Source organism: Hetaerina americana, unplaced genomic scaffold (genome assembly GCF_022747635.1).
Source record: "Hetaerina americana unplaced genomic scaffold, ioHetAmer1.1.p SCAF_8, whole genome shotgun sequence".
In the NCBI taxonomy this organism is placed as follows: Eukaryota; Metazoa; Arthropoda; class Insecta; order Odonata; family Calopterygidae; genus Hetaerina; species Hetaerina americana.
The window spans coordinates 37,343,314-37,363,934 of record NW_027287427.1 but is presented as its reverse complement, the minus strand read 5'-3'; the positions used below and the strand labels follow the sequence as shown (position 1 = coordinate 37,363,934).

Below are 20,621 nucleotides of genomic sequence, written 5' to 3'. Positions count from 1 at the left end.
ATTCAATGGTGTCTGACAAGATATGATTGGATTTTAATGATAAAATTTTGGGAAAACATTCATAACTTTCCACTTCTAGGTCTGCTTACAATGCAAAGGTCTCAAAATAAGTACCTAATAAAACTAAGCTATACGGTTGCACTGAAAATTATAAGTAGCTCTTGTTGTCATTTCATCATTTAGAAATTTTGAGTAAACAGAGGAGACATGGGAGGTGGGATATGGTAATCCAGTGGACAGAGAGTTGAACTACTAACTGGAGAGCCCACACTCAAGCTGTGTAATTTTTTTTGGGTACCAGATCTTCCTAGGAAACTATGGGCAATACAAGGAAAGGAACTACCCCGTACCCTGATTTGTGAATGTCACATGCTATTTGGCTCAGTGTAAGTTAAGCACTACCCTCACCTATTAAATTAACCTTCAGGTTGATAACTATGGTCGGATTTGGTGGAAGAAGACAATTTAGACAACTTAGCTTCAATAAAAGTTATTTGCATTCTTTAAAAATTTTAATGAAATGCAAAAGTAAAATTCAAAACAATTTTTCAGACCTATACATTTCAGATTTGTACATGATACCTCTTGTACGAATGCCAAATTTAATAATTTCCCATAAAAACTAGGAATTTTTATGTGTTAGCTTATAAATAATATTGCAGTTCACTCAAAACTAGTTATGCCTTGTTAGACCTCAAATGACTTTCTTTTGAAACTGCAGATTTGGGTTCAACATGGGTGGTTTCTAATATTTCCTGAAGTATTTGTGGAAGCATTGGAGTTAGTGCAAAACCTTGCTCTACATAAGTAATTGTTAATGATTTACAGAAATGTAAGGGTGATTTTTATAATGAGGATAAGAGTTCACCTCCAAACTAAACCTTTAGTTATGGGAAATTTAGAATCCAGGTAAGGGAACCTTTCCCTGTGCTACCATCTGATTTGTAATGAACTTATAGTAACTAGAAAATTAAATCACTTGAATCTTTAAATGGTATTATCCAAAGGCATTTGCACTTAGCACCACTGGTCAGTGGCTGAACACCACCCGCTAACATGCTACCCAATTTATCAATGCAATCATTGGCAGATGCAACAGTGCATACAAGAGAATAGCATGGGACTTCAAATCACTGAAAATATTATAAGACAAAATCCCAAGTGGCCAGAAAGCTAAGGTAATCAACCTAATAGTTTGTTTGATATGTTATAGTAAATCTCACCTAGTACTCAGTCCAGTGACACATGAAGTTTATACATCAGGGTGGGGACTAGTTTCTTTCCCTGTGCCACCTATAGTTTCCCTGAAAAATTTGATTCTGGGAAAAATGACACTGCTTGGTTGAAGCTGAAGGTGCCCAGAGGCATCATGAAGAATCAAACCCAGGTTCGTCAGTCAGTAGCCACACCCACTGAGCAACCACAGCTCAAAATTTTAAGCAATTAAAAAGAAAACAAGAGCAATTATATGCTTGGTACATACATAATCATAATGAATTCACACATTCATGGTTCCATTTCCTTTCACCATTTCATCGGTGATTTCTCACTCAGTTCTTTGTCCAGGAATTAGATTTTAGATGGGGATACCCTAAGGCATTTCTATAACATTTGAATTGGAGCCTAAAAGTCAGAAGCCCTGCACCCTCTAGATCACCATCCCACCACTAACAGAAATCCTCTGCAGTAAGTAAGCTGCAAGTTGGTACTGATAGTTAAGGATAAAATGCACCTTGAACTAAACACTATGGTGAGTGGACTAAACTCATTCATGGATGGCCAGTTCCTGTCCTCAGGTCATCAATGTTTTAATCCAAGTTTCTAGTCTCTAGATAATTCCACCACATGGGGTAGTCCAAAGGAATCAGAGAATTTGAACCTGGGACATTCTAATCAATGGACCCATATTCTACCTGGCCACTTGAGCAGATGCCTATAAACAGTAATTGTACACATTTTAATGAAGATGAATAAATAAATGTACCATCATGTACAAATTTTCCATCTTATTATCCCTTGATTTTAGTGACTAGAATTCAAATTGAGCTTGCATGTAGATGCCTTGGGGGTGTAGCTGCTTAGTATGCCCGACTAGCAGTTATGAGATCTATGCTCCAATAACAGTCAAATTAAGTGAGTTTTTCAAAATAAAATTTCTCATATTTAATAACTATTATGTGATATGGAAGGAAAAAATTATTGGCAGCATGTTGAGATATAAAGATACTTTAGGCTATTAAAAATAAAAGTTTAAGGCAAGGCATATTAGTGATTGAGCTGTGTTCCTTTTTTTAATAAAGGGAAAAGTGTTCAGCACAAATTAAAGAAATATTTGTTATAATGTTTTAAAATAGTCATAAAGTATGTTGGCAGTATTTTTGCAATTTTGCCAAGATTTCTAGGATGACTGGGCTATAGTAAAAAATATTGGTGTTAACATAGTAAGTGCATGCAAACATTTATAACTCATTCAAATAAAAAGAACATACATCAGAATATTTGCATTCTTTTTGGAGATAGAAACTCAAATAGCAGTAGCTACTCATATTTCATTGTTTACCTAACTAGGGAACTTAGGTGGGGAATTCAGTTTGGAGAACAGTTTGAGGCATTTATAGTACTTTATTGTGTATTGAGAAATTAAAATGGAAGTAAGATAGCCATAAAAGGAAGAGCTTATAAGGTCCTGGTTTGCCCTATGATAGAACTTACATTCCAAATTTGGGACCCATATAAGGTGGGGTATATTAATAAGTTAGAAATAGTGCACTGAAAGGGAGCCAGACATCTACTTGGTAGGCATAAAAGTTCAGATAAAATAATGAACATGTTGGGAAATCTGAACTGAAGGAGTTTGTAAAAAGGTAGAAATAGGGGTAGGTTAGGTGCTATGCATAGAACAGTTCAAAATGATGAAGAATGGGAAGATAAAGGAATAAAATAGAAAACCCAAGACTCTTCTCCCAACCAAGGGAAAAAAATCATCGTTTTAAAATAAATATAAGGACAAAAAAAACAAATGGAAAAAAGTCTTCATTTTTTTAAATAAAAGTATGTTGAATGGAATAGCTATCTGGGGTGTTTTTTGAGCCCTTTCTATTAATTGTAAGTAGTTAAAAGAATAGATGTAAGGTATCCGCTGGACTAAGGATTGGGTGAAAAACTCTACAATGTATGTGATAATGGTTTGTAAGTGATGTGGACAGTGTGTAGGTTGTACTGTAAAAGTGCGATGTTTGCCAGGGTATGATATTGAACTGGGTAAGAAGTAGGAAATAATGTGATTTTGGACAGGGTATGATGTTGGACAGTGAATTGTTTGTATAGTGTAAAGCTGGGCCATGTGTGATGGCACTGACTTCATATTTGCTTCAATTATCTTAGTGTAAAATAATTAAAGTTTTGAGTTTTATAATTATTATCAAAGCTATTGAATCTCTCAATTCTCTTCTTTTTGCCTAGATTCTCTACACAGCAGAGTGGCGCCTCCAGACCACACAATCTCTGGCGACGAAGTTGCATATGTGATTACAGAGGCAAGGTTGAGGGAGATCAGAAAAGAGTTCATGTATTGGTACTTTGACAAGGGAGGAGATCAAAACTATGGAGATTATCAGAGGGATATCCACTCTTCAAACCCTCAGATCCACAAGAACTTCAACTTCCAGCTCCCTTTCTTTGGTTTCAGATTCAACTACACAAGAGTAAGTTTATGTTAAAGAAGTAAATTCCCTAATGAAATTATATCTAAAGGCATTCCTGTTTTGAGTAAAATCATTTCATTATTGGTGTTTATATTTCTGCAAATCAAATATTTGATTGTGGAAATGTGTAAATGGAAAGTACATGTTCATGCCTGCTAAGCCTTGAAGAACAAAATTGTGCAAATGATTTCAGATTCAAGTTTTCTTTTCAAATACCTTTTCCTAAAGTAATGGAATTCATAGTCCTGTTTTGCCAAAAAACATATGTGGATCTAGCTCAATGGCATTGCCTGAAGCTTTCCTGGGTAGAAGCCAATAATTGTGAGGGATTTTAAATGAATGGCATTGACTTTCTCAGCATCAGCACTCATCTGCATCAGAAGCTGATTATTTATTCAGATTGTTCTCCTCTCATTTTCAACACATGTCTGGACAAGATCATGAAAAGGGGGAGCTCTTAAATTAATGCCATGGAGTTAATTCATTTTACGAAATATTTTCCCCATTACTCAAGTAGAGACATAAAGCATACAGAAGAGAAGTGAGAATATTGTCTTTTGGTAGATGTTTGCTGTAGCATAAATATTTATTATAAGTAATGCAATAAATATTTGACACAAATCAACTAATATAAATGTTTTCTTAGGAGATTTCAAGGTTCTTTGCAAAAAACGTTTTACAAGGCACTCACAGAGATAGTGACATCCTGTGTGATATACCTGCGACTCTCAAGTAGGCCAGGTAGTTTGTGACTGATGGTTGAGGCCGAGACTTTGTGGAAATCCATTGCGAACAGGAGTTTTTTTTTTGTACGTTCCTGAAGATGCTACAGTGTAGCGAAACTAGTAGAAAATAAATAAGTTATTTTATGTGGAAGCTGCAAAGTTATTTCTGAAACTCCTGTTCAGGTAGTTTGTCTTTTAGAAGGAGACATAATGGCATATGCATTGAGTAAACTGGAAGAACATTCAGCATAAGAATGAAAAAAAAATTAGCCTGCTTCAAAAACAACTGATTCACATTTGAGTTTGCTAAACACCTATTGATACATGTTTTCCAAACCAAGATACTACATATGGAGAAAAAAGGGTCCAAGATTAGATAACTTAAAAAATTAGAGATAAGCACTCACATGCATTCTAAGGAGACCCCGCCCTTCCTGGTTAATGAGCTATTGTATCCTTCCTGCTATTGCCTCCTATCCTTTTGTTTCCCATTTCCCTTGACCACACAGTACCATCAAGCCCCAATGAGCTGCCTATCAACCCTTTATCTAAGCGTATCTCTCCAAATCCTCCACCCTTTCACTCCGCCACCTGCTCTGTCTTCCTGAGTGTATATATACCTTGGCTGACATTGTACCTTCACCTGATGATGCCACATAGTGACAAAACTATGGTCAACAAACTAAATTAATTATGGAATTTCTGTGTTTTTATTATCTATATAGAAGCAATATAATAATAAGCATAACAAAGTGCAAAGTAGTATTACAATATAATTAATGGAGTTCAATACATGGGCAAACATTACCAAAGTTAAGACATAGGATATTGTAAATAATGGAATTTGATTGAGCTCCATGGGACTATTTTAAGGTACATGATCCTAGGAGATAATGATATATCTGCTTTAATGTTGAGCAGAGATGAATCACTTCAACAAAATCCTAGTATCCCAAGTTCAATGGAGCTGTTGTTGGAAGGATGCTCCTTGCCTGTTAGATGGGAGATGAGAGGGTCTTCAATCATGTACCCTTTGTGCTGGCTCTCTAAGATTGGATATAGAATTTTGTATCCCTTAATGTGAAGACAGTTGTTGGCCTTTGTGCCACACTTCAAGTGACTAAGGTGCTGGATTTCCATCAGTGATGACTTATAAATAGGGCAGGCATTATTTGGTGGGATAAGGTGCAGAATTGTAGGCTGGAGCATGAGTCAAGGTGATAAAATGCAGTATTGGGCTACGGCATGAGTTAGATCATTGGTGTGTCTTGTTTCTATGACTAAATTTCAGGTCATAGGAGGGTGGGCATGCCCAGAGAGGGAGATGGGAGCTGGATTTCAAGTAACTATGCTTATTTTTCACTGTATCAAATTAATGAGCCTCATTTATACAAAATATTTGTGTGTACCATGTTGAATACTCATGTTAAAAATTGTCTTTCAATGAAAAACCTTTTGAGCACTTTATCTTCATCAATGAAGGAAGCTGTCATGGAATTCATAGTCACTTGATTTCATAACTAATCTTTCTTTTTCTAGTTGACCATGCATGGCCACCTGGAATTCAGTGATCCCCCTGAGCATTACACATATCCACTTGATTTTCCGATTAAGGAATGGCCCAAGCGAAATGATCCATCATTCATTGGAATTTTCTTCAGTAAATGCAGAATAGGTAAGTAGCATGAACGGGCAGTATCATTGAAAATGTACATGGATTGTATGTGTGTTAATGTAATTATCTATGAAAAATATGAATGTAATACAAAATGAAGGACCTCATTATTCAAATTGTAAATCAAACTGGAGAACGAATATTTTGCATCTGACTAAGGGACTCTCAAATGCACTCCACTGATTAGCGCTCATTGGAATATGTTTATCTTCCAAGAATAATTGTTCTGTTCAGCTAGGTTAGGTGTACCTGGTGTCGAAAATAATCCAAAAGATGATAATCTGGGGTTTTTTTTGTAGATTTTAAGAAGTCATTTGATTAACGAGTAAATTGAAGAGAATTAATGCATAAGAGAAGTGAGGAGTAGAATGGAGGGATAGGCACCTTATCCATAACCTGTGCATGTATCAAACTGCTCAGGTACATGTGGAGAATGGAAAGTGAAGATAGGCTGTGTTAGGAAGAGGATTAAGGGAGGGATGTCCATTGATGATCAATGGTGCTCTTCAACTTATGTATGGAGATGCACATAGTATGGAAGAAACTGGAGATAGTAATGAAAGTTGGTGGAGAATTCATACAATCAGTTAGGTTTGTGGATGTTCAAGCTTTAGTTTTGGGGATGTTGGATGGAATGAAGGGAGAAAGGATGTATGCAGAATTGAGAACAGTTTATTGTAGTGCAGGGTGTCAGATTGTGTCCCATTAGGTGAGGCTGAAAAATATAGAAGTTTATAGTTTGTGTTCATCCAAAACCTACCTTAAATGATAGGCCACCAAAATTAATTAAATGAGTTGATATAACCAGCAACATAGGTTGGTCAACTATTGGTCAATGAAATTATGTAAATTGATGTCCACATTACCTCAATAGTTCCCTTTAAAGTTGCTTCCATTGCATTGACTGATTTTTTCATGAATATCTGAGTGTGCTAGCTAGAGTGCATTGGTAATTTTTTAAGAAGCAGGAAGTCCTTTTTATTGATGAGTATGCGGCATGTTTGCCTGCATTTCAGTGTTGAAAATTCACATCCTGAAAAAGTGCAACATGAACTCAGAGAATCATGAAATCCAAACTTCACTTGCTGCAATTTTATCCGGCTCAATGTTTTTAGGCTCTATATTTTCCAATTCATTCGTGCCCTATTCATATTTCGTCATTGTCTTATACTTACAGCACTTAACAATTTTTTAGATCTCTGAATATTTGATGCTTGTAATGTAATTTGACTCGTGCATAAGTTGCGATAACATTTTACCCCATGAGAAATAAATATTAGATTAAGCATTCACGACATATTAGTCTAATATTTTATATTATCAATTTTGATTATCCATATGTTATTTAATATAGTTTTATTAATTTTTAGGAAATAAATGTTCTTTAAAGTGATAAATGAGTTGGTTGGGGATTGGTGGGGTTGTTATCTATGTGAAATAAAAATTAATTTTAATTATTGTACCTGGAATATTAGTTTTATCTAAACTCTTTTCAAACATAAAATGTTATGACACAATACTTGTGAGGTAGGTGGTAGCTGCTAATTTAGCCTATTTTCATCTTTGTTTTTGTGCTTTGTACTACAAGCTCTGGATGAATTATAATTTCATTGTTTTAAATTACTGCTTTTGGAATCCTTTGCTCTGGGTGATGTCTTGTACTGTGGTATCATCAATCATCCATGCAATAATTATTCAACCATTAATAGTGTGAAGCAGCTCTGCATTCAGCTCGCCACTTGCAAATCCCTCCAGCTCTTCGCATTTCTTCTGTTCCATATCAGCCACTATTATTTTAAATGTATCATCCAGGATCTTTCTGTACCACTTTCAATTCACTTATCCTTCCATGACTTGTCAACAAGCTATATTTATTAAACTATGTCTGAAATCCATATTCCTTCTTCTTTATGGTGTTTATTATAAGCATATACTTTCTCCTATGCTTCATGAGTATATTTTAAAGTCTATGTTAATTATTAAATCTTTCCATTTTATCTTCGCCACTCCTATGGTATTGTGTTACCATTGGTTTGAATTTTCATTTTTTTCTGATGCTACCACTGTTCAAGTTCCACATCTGTATAAAAGTATCCTCCACTCCATGATCCATTTGTCGTATCACTCCCCATGTAGCAGGGATCTCTTTCTCCTTGAACAAAGATGCATGATGTTAATATACTTTTTTCTTTAGGGAGTATAAGGCCATCAGATATCGATCAGAGAATACCAGGTGTTTACTTCCGAATGGAGCGTGATCTTGAGCACAGGACTGACCAATTTGGAGTTGAGGTCCGTGAGAGAGTGATGTGGGACATTCGAGAAGGAGTTGTTGGTGCAGAAACATTTATCCCCAAGCATGTGGTTATTGCTACATGGAAGAACATGTCATTTGCTGGAGGCATTGACAATTCTCTCTACAAGGTTAGATGGAAATCTATTCTTTCAATGCTGCCTATATGTTTTTCTTGTTATTCATGGAATCTCTTTGAAAATTGTCCTTGATAATAATATTAATATTTAATGAGTCTGTTGGCTCAGTTAAAAGATAAATGGTCCTACAGCCTGGCTCTATGTATCCTGTATTACAATAATAGTGATCCCTCACATAAACTTCAATCTAGTATTTTATTATCAATCAAATAAGCAGTAGAAAAAATATAGATCTGGAATAAAAGAGGATTAAATATTCATAGGATAATTATCAACTTGAATACTCAGAAAAGTAAACTAATAAGCTAGTGCATAAGAGGAGGAACAAAATGAGCAATTAAACTTAGTTTTTCATAAAATATTAAAAAATACACAATGGGCGAAATAAATTTTTGGGTTTTTAGTTCCATTGATTTCTTAATTAACTTGGTTTTATTCATGGAGATAGTATTAAAAAATTATGACCACCTCTGTCTTCAAAATAATTTATCCAGTTATGTGAAATAAAAAAGTAAATTTGCCACACAAATCAATTTACTGATTTTATTTTTAAAAATTTTTTCACAAAAAGCAATCTAACTGAATAAATAATTTGAATAATCCTGGTGTTATCTGGTCACCTGAAATAAGTGTTGGTACTAATAATGACTACTGCAAAATTTTCCAGACTAATACATTTCAAATGGTTTTGGCAACTGATGAAGTGATCACTTATGCCATTTTCAACTATGCACTGATAACATGGACAAGTCACACAGAAGCTGGTGGTGATACTACAGGAGGAGAGGGTGGTGTGGCAGCATTTGTAAGTGAGATGTGTTCATTACAACCTTCTCTGACATATTACCTAATAGTCTTGGCAGGTCCTTCAGTATGGGATTTAAATAATGACATTTTAATGCATACAAGGGGGCATATCAAAGCTGTAAAACTCTGAATTTGTCTGTTAAAAAAGAAAGACCTGATTAAAAAAAATATTTTGCACTTTGCAAAAAAGTTGGTACATTGTTTAGTTTTAGCATATATCAACAATGAACATTTCACCATTTCAAATATACTTAAGAGAAATGGTATTTGTAGCCTCTCACATTACAATATTTAGCGACTAATCAACATTATGTCTTTCACTAATTTGAGTTACTCTACAAGGAATTTTTTATTTTTAATTCATCTCAATCATTTTTTATTTGCTTTTACTGTGCTATAAATATATTTCTCCAAAAACTAACAATAACATTAGATTCCCTGCAAATTAAAAAAAAATGATTAAAAGCTTTCAAATCTGAACAGTATGGCATGAGATTGAACTTGAATTTGTTTTTAGAGAAGATATACATATTTATCTAATAAAATAAGGGATAAGCTCATGCTTGTGATCCAGCATCTGTGGCTCTCTAAAGGAGAACTAGGATATTTGAATTCTCTTTCAAATTCATTTCCTGTGTCTAAATTATACCCATCATTTATTTCTAATGACTCTTGTTTGTGGAACTGCCCTCCCATAAATCATTTGAGTTGAATTCCACAATGACGTGGAAAATAATGTGATTATGAATTCAAAATGTAAAACCATTGCAATATTATAGGTTATGATTTCCTTGCAATTAATAACTTCTTTAATTCCTTATTGAAATCACATTCTTTCTCTTAGCTCATTCATTCTGCTTTACTTGTGCCTAATCTAGTTAGGCCATGACAGAAGTCTTCTATCTTTTAATGTGAAACCTAGGTTTAAAGAATGAAATAGCTTTAATTTCATCATGGCATTTTTTAATGATTTGGAGGGTCTTAAATAGCACCTTTTTATGCCGTGAATTAGGCTTTCCTTAATCAGGATTTGCATCCTAGATGTATTAAGTATTGTTAATAGGTTATGACAAAACGAAAATATAATTTTCACAAATTCCAAAGAAACTGCGGAAGATGCCGCAACAGTAACTTTTAACGGAGTCATCCGCTAATGTGCATTTCAATGCAACAATTTCAGAGTGTAAAAATCATTCACCTTGACTGGGATTCGAACCCAGATCATCACACTCCATTCAGAGCCATTTTCTGCTATTGAAATTTTGTAGCATTAACAAATCATGCTGTAGAAATTTCCTCTTTCGATTGTATTCCATACTGACCCCCATGAAATAATTAAAAGAAATTTCACTGTTTGTTTGTAATAAAATATGTACATTTCACTGCCAATATTTTGTCATGAAAACTTTTCAATATTTTGTTTTCACTGTTTTTTCTCTCTTTACATCTATCTGTTTAAAATCTAGGTTGGTTTCAATGCTGGAAATGGAACCCAGGCCTATGAATACGGTCCATATTCACAAGCATCAACGGTGAGGGATTTGACAGGTCGTGGTTGGGCAAATGGCTTCCCTGGACGTCACGTCTTCCGTATAGATGAAAAGATAATGCCAGGAACATGCAATAAGGATATTTGTAAGTTTATTACAGTGAATTTGGTATACATAAATCAAAAATGTAGAGAAGCTATATTCCAAATGAATGATATGTCATTCATTTGGAATCTGGCATTTAAAAAAGGTTTCATTCAGTTACTTTGTGTTTGGCTTGGCCATTTTCTCTCAGAGTGCTCCTTGTTAAATTAGTGAATTGCTATTAAAATTACGAAAATCAAAGCTTTTAACTTAAGGCTATGGTATAAAAAGTCATGGAGTAGTAAGTGGGGTAATTTTTTGACAAGTGAAATTAAAGATATTATGATTTCAGTCATGATTTAATTGAATAAATCTGTTGAAATAACAATTACTTTCATTTACCAATTTGAAGGCAATATTTTAAAAATTAGTCCTATCTATTATCACCAATGTAGAATTCATTCAAAGAGATCAGGATTGAGAATTCACCCATCTTAATATGAATAATGTTGATAATTTGCTCTAAAGTGAAATAAATTATTTAAATTTTAGCCGGTGCCAATCTTGACCTGGTGTTTGCTCCAGAAAGTGGAAACATGCTTGGAGGAACTGTCGTCAATATCACAGGGCCTTGCTTCCATCCTGATGAGAAGATAGTGTGCAGGTATTGAATGTGTTCTGTGGATCACAATTGTTGGGTACCAATAGTATTTAAATGATAATCGATTAAGATCAATCACCTTACAGTTCCATAGTGCCCCATTTAGACCACTGTTCTATGATAAAGCTGACTATATTATTTGCAATCACTATGTTTTACCAGCAATTTTTTTTCCTTAAAAATGAATTATGTTTTTTTTGCCTAAAAATGCAAAGCATGGTAAATTTTCAATGGACTGGCAAGATGATTCCTTATTTTTCAGCATTTGAAAAAGTTTAGTATATGTACATACACCAATTATATGCATATCATGAGTGCTTAAATCTATTGGTTAGTGAATTTAAAATTGATCCGCTGATCAAACATTCAGGAGTGAATCCATTTGCACTAAATGTTGCCAATAATTTATATGGTGTGAAATTTAATCTTTTCTTAAATAATGGTCAACTTAGGCCTGGAAGCATCACAGTAATACTTTGCTCTTAAACATGAAAATTGTAAAGAAAGTGGATCTTGATGTTACAAATGGCATTTTAATATACATAGGCTGATCTCTTATGCAGGTGATCCCAGATTCATGCATGCCTTAAATTGTGTAAATCTGCACTCTCATAAACAGTCATTGCCCAAGAAGATGCCATTTTGCTCTAGTCATTTTAAAATGCATACATGGTTCAGTATCGTGGTAATGATAAGGACAAAAGAGTCTCTTGAGGAAAAGCTATCAGCTATCCTATCATTGAACAATGAGTAGCTGAGTACATATATAAATGAATAGCTGACAATCTGGCAATTCAGTATCAATGGAAATGATTGAAATTAGATTATAAATATCTTGATAAAGGAAAATCACTGACATACTAGGATTTCCCCTTTGTATCTGATAAATAAACGAACTTTATTGAATTAGATAACTTTTTTTGAATGACAATCATACATTTAATCCCATTCTGACAGCTGTAGGTAATTCTGAATGAAAGATGTATGAAAGCTTGGCAGAAATTTGCAGTAAGATATATTTGTTTAATTAACAGTAGTAATGAAATTAATTCAGTAATCAGGTTTATGGTAGTTGATGAGAGACATTGTTCAGTCTTCATGGAGTAATTTAAAAATTTTGACTTTTGCCGTCTAAAAAGAGCCAGACCTTATTTTTCTAATAAATTGATCAAAGGTGATTAATGAATAAATAACTATTTTAGGTTTGACACAGAGGCTGTCAGGGGCACAATGGTGGACACTAACAGAGCAATTTGTGTGCAGCCTTTTGTCATGGCTGAAGGCTATGTGAGATTTGAAGTATCAGTGGGAGACTCCAAGTTTGATTGGAAAGGAAAATATTTCATCGGTAAGTTTTGCTGATCCATCATTTTCAATGATATATTAATTTTTTCTTGCAGATCAGATGAAAATTGTGAACCTGTTTTATTGGAAAACTTGCTCTCAACTTAAACCCCCCTGTAAGAAATTCTGTATTTTGTAAAGGGTACAGTCTATTCTCCGCATCAACTGTGTGATTGTCAGAGAAATCATTGTATTTCACTTACTGCAACTCTGGGCGTCAACTTTTAGTAGTTATGGAACGAACATCAGCCTAATTTTTTGGTATCTTGCATAAAAGAAATTTCTTGCATGCTATGTCCTCATTCTGATGCAAGTGAGTGACTGAAAACCAGAGATGAGAAAACTATTATCAGATTCCCAAACTCAGAGGAGAGAAGTTGAGAAAAAGGATATGATGTTTGTCTAGGAAATAAAGAATAAGTCAGAAGTGGGAATCCATGAGCGAGTGACCACCATGTAAAGAAATGCCTGCTATTACTGCAACATCCTCTCAGTATTAAAATCTCTCTGGAATCATCTTATAACTATTTAATTTCATCTAATTAATATCAAGAAATAATTAACAGTAAATGGTAGTGGTGCAATGAGGTTGGCATATGAATTAGATTGAACACATATTCTCCAAATTCAAGTATTGTTACTCTGGCTATATCTATCTTTGTTTACATGCAGAAGCAACTGAATCATTCGCAAAAAAGTAAATAGTGCAGCATGTACCTACTGGATTGCCCTGCCAAAGTCTTGGTTTCAATTCCTTGGAGTGGTATGATATTTAATTGGTATTGTAGTCACTTTTTTGATTACATGTGGAGAGCAATCAAATGCAATTTACCTTTAATATTTAACCCTGGTAACTGCTCACAATAACCTACAATAACCAGTATATTACTGCAAATACAATAATACTTCTATTAATTTAACTCCTGATCTTGTTGTCAATATTCTGTTAAACTTTAGAAACTGGCAATAAAATGATTATTCTCAAATTAATCACAAGAAAACATCTCAGAAAACTCGGATCCTATTTCAAAATACAAGTATATGAAAGGAAACCCATGAATAATAAAATATTTTTATGCTTCATTTAGAGACTCCAGCCACAGCAATTGAGAGAATCTCCTTTCAGACTAATGATATTCATGAAATAAACCCTGCTGAAATAAAGATTACATGGAATAAGTACAATTTAACCAGCAATTTGAATGCAGCAATCCAAATTTCACTTTGGGGCTACAAGGAGACAACCATTCGCCCACAACTTATGTACATTGATATGATTGAGGTAAGTACTATTGGCTGAATATAAACTGAAACACTGCACTGGAGAGAGTAGTATTTATCATGAGTCATAGCTAAACTTCAATATGGTGTGAAAAGATACTTGCTCCTTAAAATTTGGGCAATTTGGAATACACATGTATAAATGAAATCCATGTACAGTAAAGCATTGATTGCTCATGATGGTTTTGGGGAAAGCACTCGAATAAACTTGAACTGGGTAGAAAATTCAAAATGATGGAAAATAGGATACATGTGAATTCCCAGGCTGTCATTACCTTACTTCCATTTCCATATAACATACAATTTTTGCATGTATATTGTATTGAATCATATATATTTTGAGATGATTGACAGCACATATTCCCTTTGTACACAAAGGGGAAATTTATTGCATGACTTGTGAGAGAAATCACTTAAAATGGGTCCTTACTTTTAATTGGTCTTATTTTCCAACTTTAAATGCACTGGATAATTTATGGAAACACTGGGGAAATGGGAATGCCTACATAAAAATGGTAGTTGTTCAATTCATTATAGTTAATATGTAATTTATTTACAAAGCTGCGCATTAAATAAATTACTGCATTATTTATTTAATTTTTTTATCATAAGATTCTTTAATATTCCTATTGCTTCAGACTGCAGCTGTAAACACTGGTGCATACACCATAGTACCGGGAAATTTTAGGAACAGAAATAATGGGCCAGAGCTTCAGGAATTAGAATTTGGATTTTTGATGATCAATTTGACAGATCCAACAACATTTGCTGACTTACAGATATCTCCGTAAGTATATAAATCATTCTCAACTTAACTATTTCAATGAAGCTATTTTACTAACTGAATAGACCTTAATATGGTTTAGCAGCTTTTTTGAAACTATTTCCTATTTCTAAAAGACTGCCATTGTAAATGCTGGTGTATACACCATAGTACCAGGCCCTAGCTTAAAAAGCAGAATTAGGTTAGGCAAAAATGTGATTTCTTCATTGTTTATTTTTTATGATTGTGCCCTCGATATGTCTGATTTAAGCGATGGAACTGCTTCAAAATGTCAAATTTAGTAAATATTTAATGTGAGAATGTATGAACACATTATGTCATACTATTAACAACTAAAGTTTGAAAAACTTGTTCAAATAAAAGAGCAGAGTTAGGTAGAAGGAAGTACAGAGAGTTAAATAATAAATTCAGATGGTGACCAATTGGGCAAAAGAAGGGTAGTAAAAGACACAATGCAAGAATATGGTAAGTGTGCAGGGGAAGGGTAAAATTGATGCACTATACAATAATGCTAAACTGGGAAGCAAGAAGGGAAAATCTGCATTGAAAATTAGAGATAAGTCGGGGAAAATTATAATCAAACCAGGAAAGATCCAAGAGAAATGGAAAGAACATATAGAACTGTCTGGCAAATAACTTGTGAAAGTATAAAGGTGCTTTAAAATACCCACATATATAACCAGTACATATTAATCAGCTATCAAAAATAAATTCAGCAATTAAAGATTAGAATGATAGTCCTGACTATGATTAATTCAAAATTATTCATTGTGTAAAATTAGGTCATCACCCTTATTCATAAATTTGTGCTATAAAAATCATTTGAAATGATACAACTGTATAAAGGGCACTCACAATATAGAAAGGGCACTCACATGGTGGCTCACCAATGTTTGAAGATCATGCTGCCTTTTTCAGACAGAGAAAAGCAATGCCCATGAGGGACTCTTCCCTGGGTTGGGTTTAGGGAAATGGATAGAGGAGGAGAGGAGAGGGAGTGGTTGAAGAGGGTGAGGATTGAGAGAGAGGAAGGAGAGAAAAAGGGCCCCCCACCATTGGGGAATTAGTGTAACCAGAAGTTGGGAAGGCTAGGGAGAGGGGTGCCAATGGATCACATTAATATCTAGGGTGATGAAAACTTGCTTCAATTATACTTGAGGGATCTCTGCTTCAGTTCTCAACCGGGTGCTGCTTGCAAATTTGGAGAGGATTTCAATTATTTGGATGTGAAAACAGCAGTTGAAAGATTGCTATGGCGGGATGTGTGCTTTGAGATAAAATGTTTGGTGATGGGGGCAGATAAGATGGAGTGACTGTTCACTCAGATGTAAAGGGCGGTAGCGCATTTGCCAATAGTGAAAAGAGGGGTAGAAGTCACATTTTAATTGTTAAATTATGTTTTTGAATCTGCAAGTAGCTTGTGGAGGAATGTTGGTTGTAGAAAATGAGTCAGTGGGTGGAAGGAGAGAGGTTAGGGTAGTTACATGGAGAAAATTGGTGTGGGAGTGGAGGAGGAGGTGGTATGAAGGCCCTTGTGGATCTCAGGATGTCACCCAAGTTTGTCGGTCATATGAAGAAGATAAAGGAGAAGTTTTATTGATATGGGTGAAGTGATTATTAAACAGGGGGTAATGTTCCATGGGTTTTGAACCCTAAAACAATAAATGTTATCATTATTAATATTTTAAGTAACTAGTTTTTAGTATGTAAATTCATAGTTCTGGTACAATAAATATTATACCAAATGCCTAAATGTTTTTTTTAATTTTTTTAAATAATAGTGTGCTCTGGAGCAAACCAATACCACTAGGGTGGTATTTCAATGCCCAATGGGAGCGACTTGATGGTAAGAAATGGCCTGAGAAGAGATGTGACCGCTGGATTATGAACGACCGTTACCTAAAGAACTTTGCAGCCTCTGTTCCTCAATGCCCTTGCACTATGGAGCATGCCCTATATGATAAGGGGCGGTACTTGCCAGACTTTGGATGCGACAAAGATTCCAACCCAAGTTGCTTCTACCACAAAGGGGCAATCCACTGTGTGAAAACAGGAGGACCAAGGTGAAAATATAATTTTTAACTATAGAGGAGGGAAATTTTTTTCCCAAACACTCCCCCCTAAATGCATGTACTAATGAAAAGGCCAAGGTTGCATGAATATTTCATGAATTTTAATATTCTCCATCCAAATCCTACCATAACTGGTAGATTACCTACCAATAATAATAATAAAATACATATAATATTCAGTGCATTTATTGGTGTCTTGGATTTGAAAAAAGATGCTCATGTTCTTAATTGCACACCCAATTCATTAAATGCTAGATGCACAGATGCATATTTTTGCAACAAAATTTTGAACTAATATGTGTTTAGGTTTAGTAATTTTTTTTTCTGACCCCAATAGGGAACCTTAGGTATTTAATTTCAAGAGAAATCATCACCCAGGCTTGCTATGTAACTTAAATATTTTAAATCTTTGTTATAATTAAGATAAGAATAATTATTTAATTAATGCAGTAAATTATACTCTTTCTTTGTCAAACATCTGGAGTAAATATTTATTTTTCAATAAATCTAGTGCTGAGGGATCTGAACAACAATGCTGCTATGACAAAAATAGCTATTTGATGCTCACATATGATCAACAGTGGGGCTCCAGGCCACAGAGATCTCATAACCTTGGATTTTTGCCATGGAATGAAGCTAACAAGGTACTCAGAAATATTTAAATCTAATGCTTTGATTTTGGATCTTATCCGTGTAAAGTAACTTTGAAAAATGTCATAACTAAACATTTGGATAGTTATTTGCCAAGAAATTCTGACTAATTTACTAGAAGTTAATTTTGATGAATGTACTTTTGCCTTCCCTGATGTCAGAGTCCTGATATTAGAACTCAATGACCATTTTTGCACTTGAGCTATCGAGGATAGTCAATTTACCCTGAGATCCGTGGGTCTAATATGTCGCCAAGCGCCCCGATTCTTTCAGCCAAGAGAGTCCTTTCCTTTCCTTGTGTATTGTCTATTTCTCCTTTGGTGGGTGAAACAGCCCCCTGACGCCATCTCTTGGCTGAAAGAATCGGGGCGCTTGGCGACATATTAGACCCACGGATCTCAGGGTAAATTGACTATCCTCGATAGCTCAAGTGGTTAAGAGCATCCGCCCGGCAAGTGGAAAGATCCGGTGTTCGAGTCCCGGTTGAGGAAATATTTTTACTCTTGTGATCCGTTCGATTCCGCCTTCCCCACCTCTATTGTGTTCGTCCTTTATATAGTATGTGTTCCTATCCCTTTTCCTTATATCTGTTTCTGTATATATATATATATATATATATATATATATATATATATATATATATATATATATATATAATTTAGAATAAATGCTCTGCAGAGGTTTACTCCCCTTTCTGAACATAAAATATTACAAATCACCCTGTAATGTAAGTAGCATGTATATCCTACACCTGTTTCCCTCGATAGTAGCACCTCTTAGACTATTTAAAATATTGGAATTGCTGTCTGCAGCACATTGGCTTTGCCAGATAATATTTTTTTCTGGGATTTCAGTCAGCAACTTCAAAATGAAGGCATTGAACTCGATTTTTGGCTTCCAACATATAGCCTAATTGCCAGGACTGGCCTATGTGAAGGGAGCCATAATCAAAGTCCAAAACTTCAACATGAAGATGCTGACTGAAATACCAGCAAAACTGGAAAAATCAACAAATGCTGTGAGAACCTAGAAGGAATACAGAATAAATGCCAAGGAACCCCACAAAAGAATTAAACATTTATAACATCTTATCTCTAATTACAATTTGATAAAGTGCTTTTTATTTTTAAATATTTTCCCAGGTTCCAACCTTATCTCAGTGGTTCCATGATGTGGTTCCATTTTACTTGTGTTGTATGTGGCAAGGAGAGCAAGCAGTGGGTTGTGAAACCTTCCGCTTTGAGCGACGGCCATCACAGGATTGTGTTGCTTATCAACCACCGTCTGTAGGTAAGCATTTTTCAGATCAGGATACCAAAGTTTTTGCTGTAAAGTTGAGCAACTATATCTACCAATTTTATGTTAATTATTACAAGGAACTATAAAACTAACTGATTTAATGGAGTAATCTCATAACTTAAATCCTCAGCTACCGTTTTTGGAGATCCCCACATTGTCACCTTTGATGACCTTCAGTATACCTTCAATGGTAAGGGTGAGTTTGTGTTGGTTCACTCTGACACCGAAAAGAATAAACTGGACATACAAGGGCGATTTGAACAGCTCCATCAAAATATTTATGGAGAAGTAAGAGCAACGCAACTTACTGCTATAGCTGGTAAGTTCACTATGGAAATTACAGTGAAGTAGAAAAAAGAAATTCTTTTTCATGCTCCTCCTAATCAGCCACTCTATAACATTAATAATAATTGTTCTTCTACACAGCTAAAGACAATCAATCTGCAATAATTGAAGTGCGCCTAAGACCTCCAGATGCACAGTGGAGATATCGACTTGATGTAATTGCTGGAGGAAGGAAAATTTATTTTGATAGACCATCTTTGAAAATTCAGCACTTCAGTGGTAATATTACAATCCTAATTGTGTCTGGGTAACCTCTTCATTTGAAATATGGTGTATAAAGTGCAATTTTTTCACTGCAGGGGTTACTGTCTACACTCCGACATATATCATAAATCAGTCTGAGGTGATCATCATGTTTCAGTCAGGAGCTGGAGTAGAAGTTGTTGAAAACAAAGGCTTCATGGCTGTCAGAGTCTACTTACCCTGGTCTTTTGTAGTAAGTACCAAAATATGCTTTTCCTCTCCTTCATGTGTTTGACCTTTGATGGTTCCATAAGTTTATTAATTATTCTTGCCTCAGGATGTAGTCTTTCAAACAGGTCTTAACTATCATTTTCACCAGAGATCTTTCTTCTCCTATCCTTTCTAATATGTACTTTTTCATTCCTCACCCCATATGTAACCTTGTCCAACTTCCTCCACAGCAACATCTCAAAGCTTTTCAAATATAGTTCTTCTTAATAGTCAAAGTTCCACAGTACTTTTCATAATAGTACAAGTTTCTGACCGGTAAAGAACCATTCTCCTGATGAAGCACTTAGCAAATCTAATCTAGCAATGTTCAACTGAGATCTTCATTGATGTTATCTGCCCTTCCAGCTTGCTGGATGCTCCTATTCCAATGGCAGTCCTGCATGTTATCTTTTCTCTGTAGTTTCCATAACTGACTAAAAGACTGCCCAAGTACCTGAATAATGCCACCTGTACTAAATCCTATCCTTGCAAAATAGCATTTGTATCTCCCTCATCTTATCTGAATCTTTTCACCAGTGTCTATGTGGCCAGGGGCCCATGTCTCAAATCTACAACTCCATTTATTTTGCATGTCTAGTCTCTCCTCATTTTAATAAATGCAGCAGCATGTGTTTGCAGTGCAGCAGGAGCTTAGATAAAAAGGCCAGAAAAAATTTTCAAATAATGTGGTTAAGCTTAAAAGTTATTGAAATTTATGATATAATGATTTTTAAAAACAAATAATCCCATTCAACTAAATAACTGAAATACTAAAGTCAAATGCATCTAAAAATTTAAATGTGTAACCTTGGG

General features: G+C 34.8%; 1 protein-coding gene across 1 annotated transcript in view; it reads left to right on the top strand.

Moving 5' to 3' along the window:
• LOC139697985 (protein mesh-like) overlaps window positions 1–20,621 on the top strand; it is a 42,509-nt gene that overhangs the window by 16,091 nt on the left and 5,797 nt on the right. Inside the window, exons 2-16 of the mRNA XM_071596840.1 lie at window positions 3,463–3,704; window positions 5,969–6,104; window positions 8,299–8,528; window positions 9,205–9,342; window positions 10,811–10,979; window positions 11,471–11,582; window positions 12,782–12,927; window positions 14,012–14,205; window positions 14,843–14,991; window positions 16,770–17,051; window positions 17,572–17,704; window positions 18,854–19,001; window positions 19,141–19,329; window positions 19,437–19,574; window positions 19,655–19,791. Coding sequence (XP_071452941.1) covers window positions 3,463–3,704; window positions 5,969–6,104; window positions 8,299–8,528; window positions 9,205–9,342; window positions 10,811–10,979; window positions 11,471–11,582; window positions 12,782–12,927; window positions 14,012–14,205; window positions 14,843–14,991; window positions 16,770–17,051; window positions 17,572–17,704; window positions 18,854–19,001; window positions 19,141–19,329; window positions 19,437–19,574; window positions 19,655–19,791 — 2,543 coding nt within the window. The remainder of the gene's footprint in view (window positions 1–3,462; window positions 3,705–5,968; window positions 6,105–8,298; window positions 8,529–9,204; window positions 9,343–10,810; window positions 10,980–11,470; window positions 11,583–12,781; window positions 12,928–14,011; window positions 14,206–14,842; window positions 14,992–16,769; window positions 17,052–17,571; window positions 17,705–18,853; window positions 19,002–19,140; window positions 19,330–19,436; window positions 19,575–19,654; window positions 19,792–20,621) is intronic.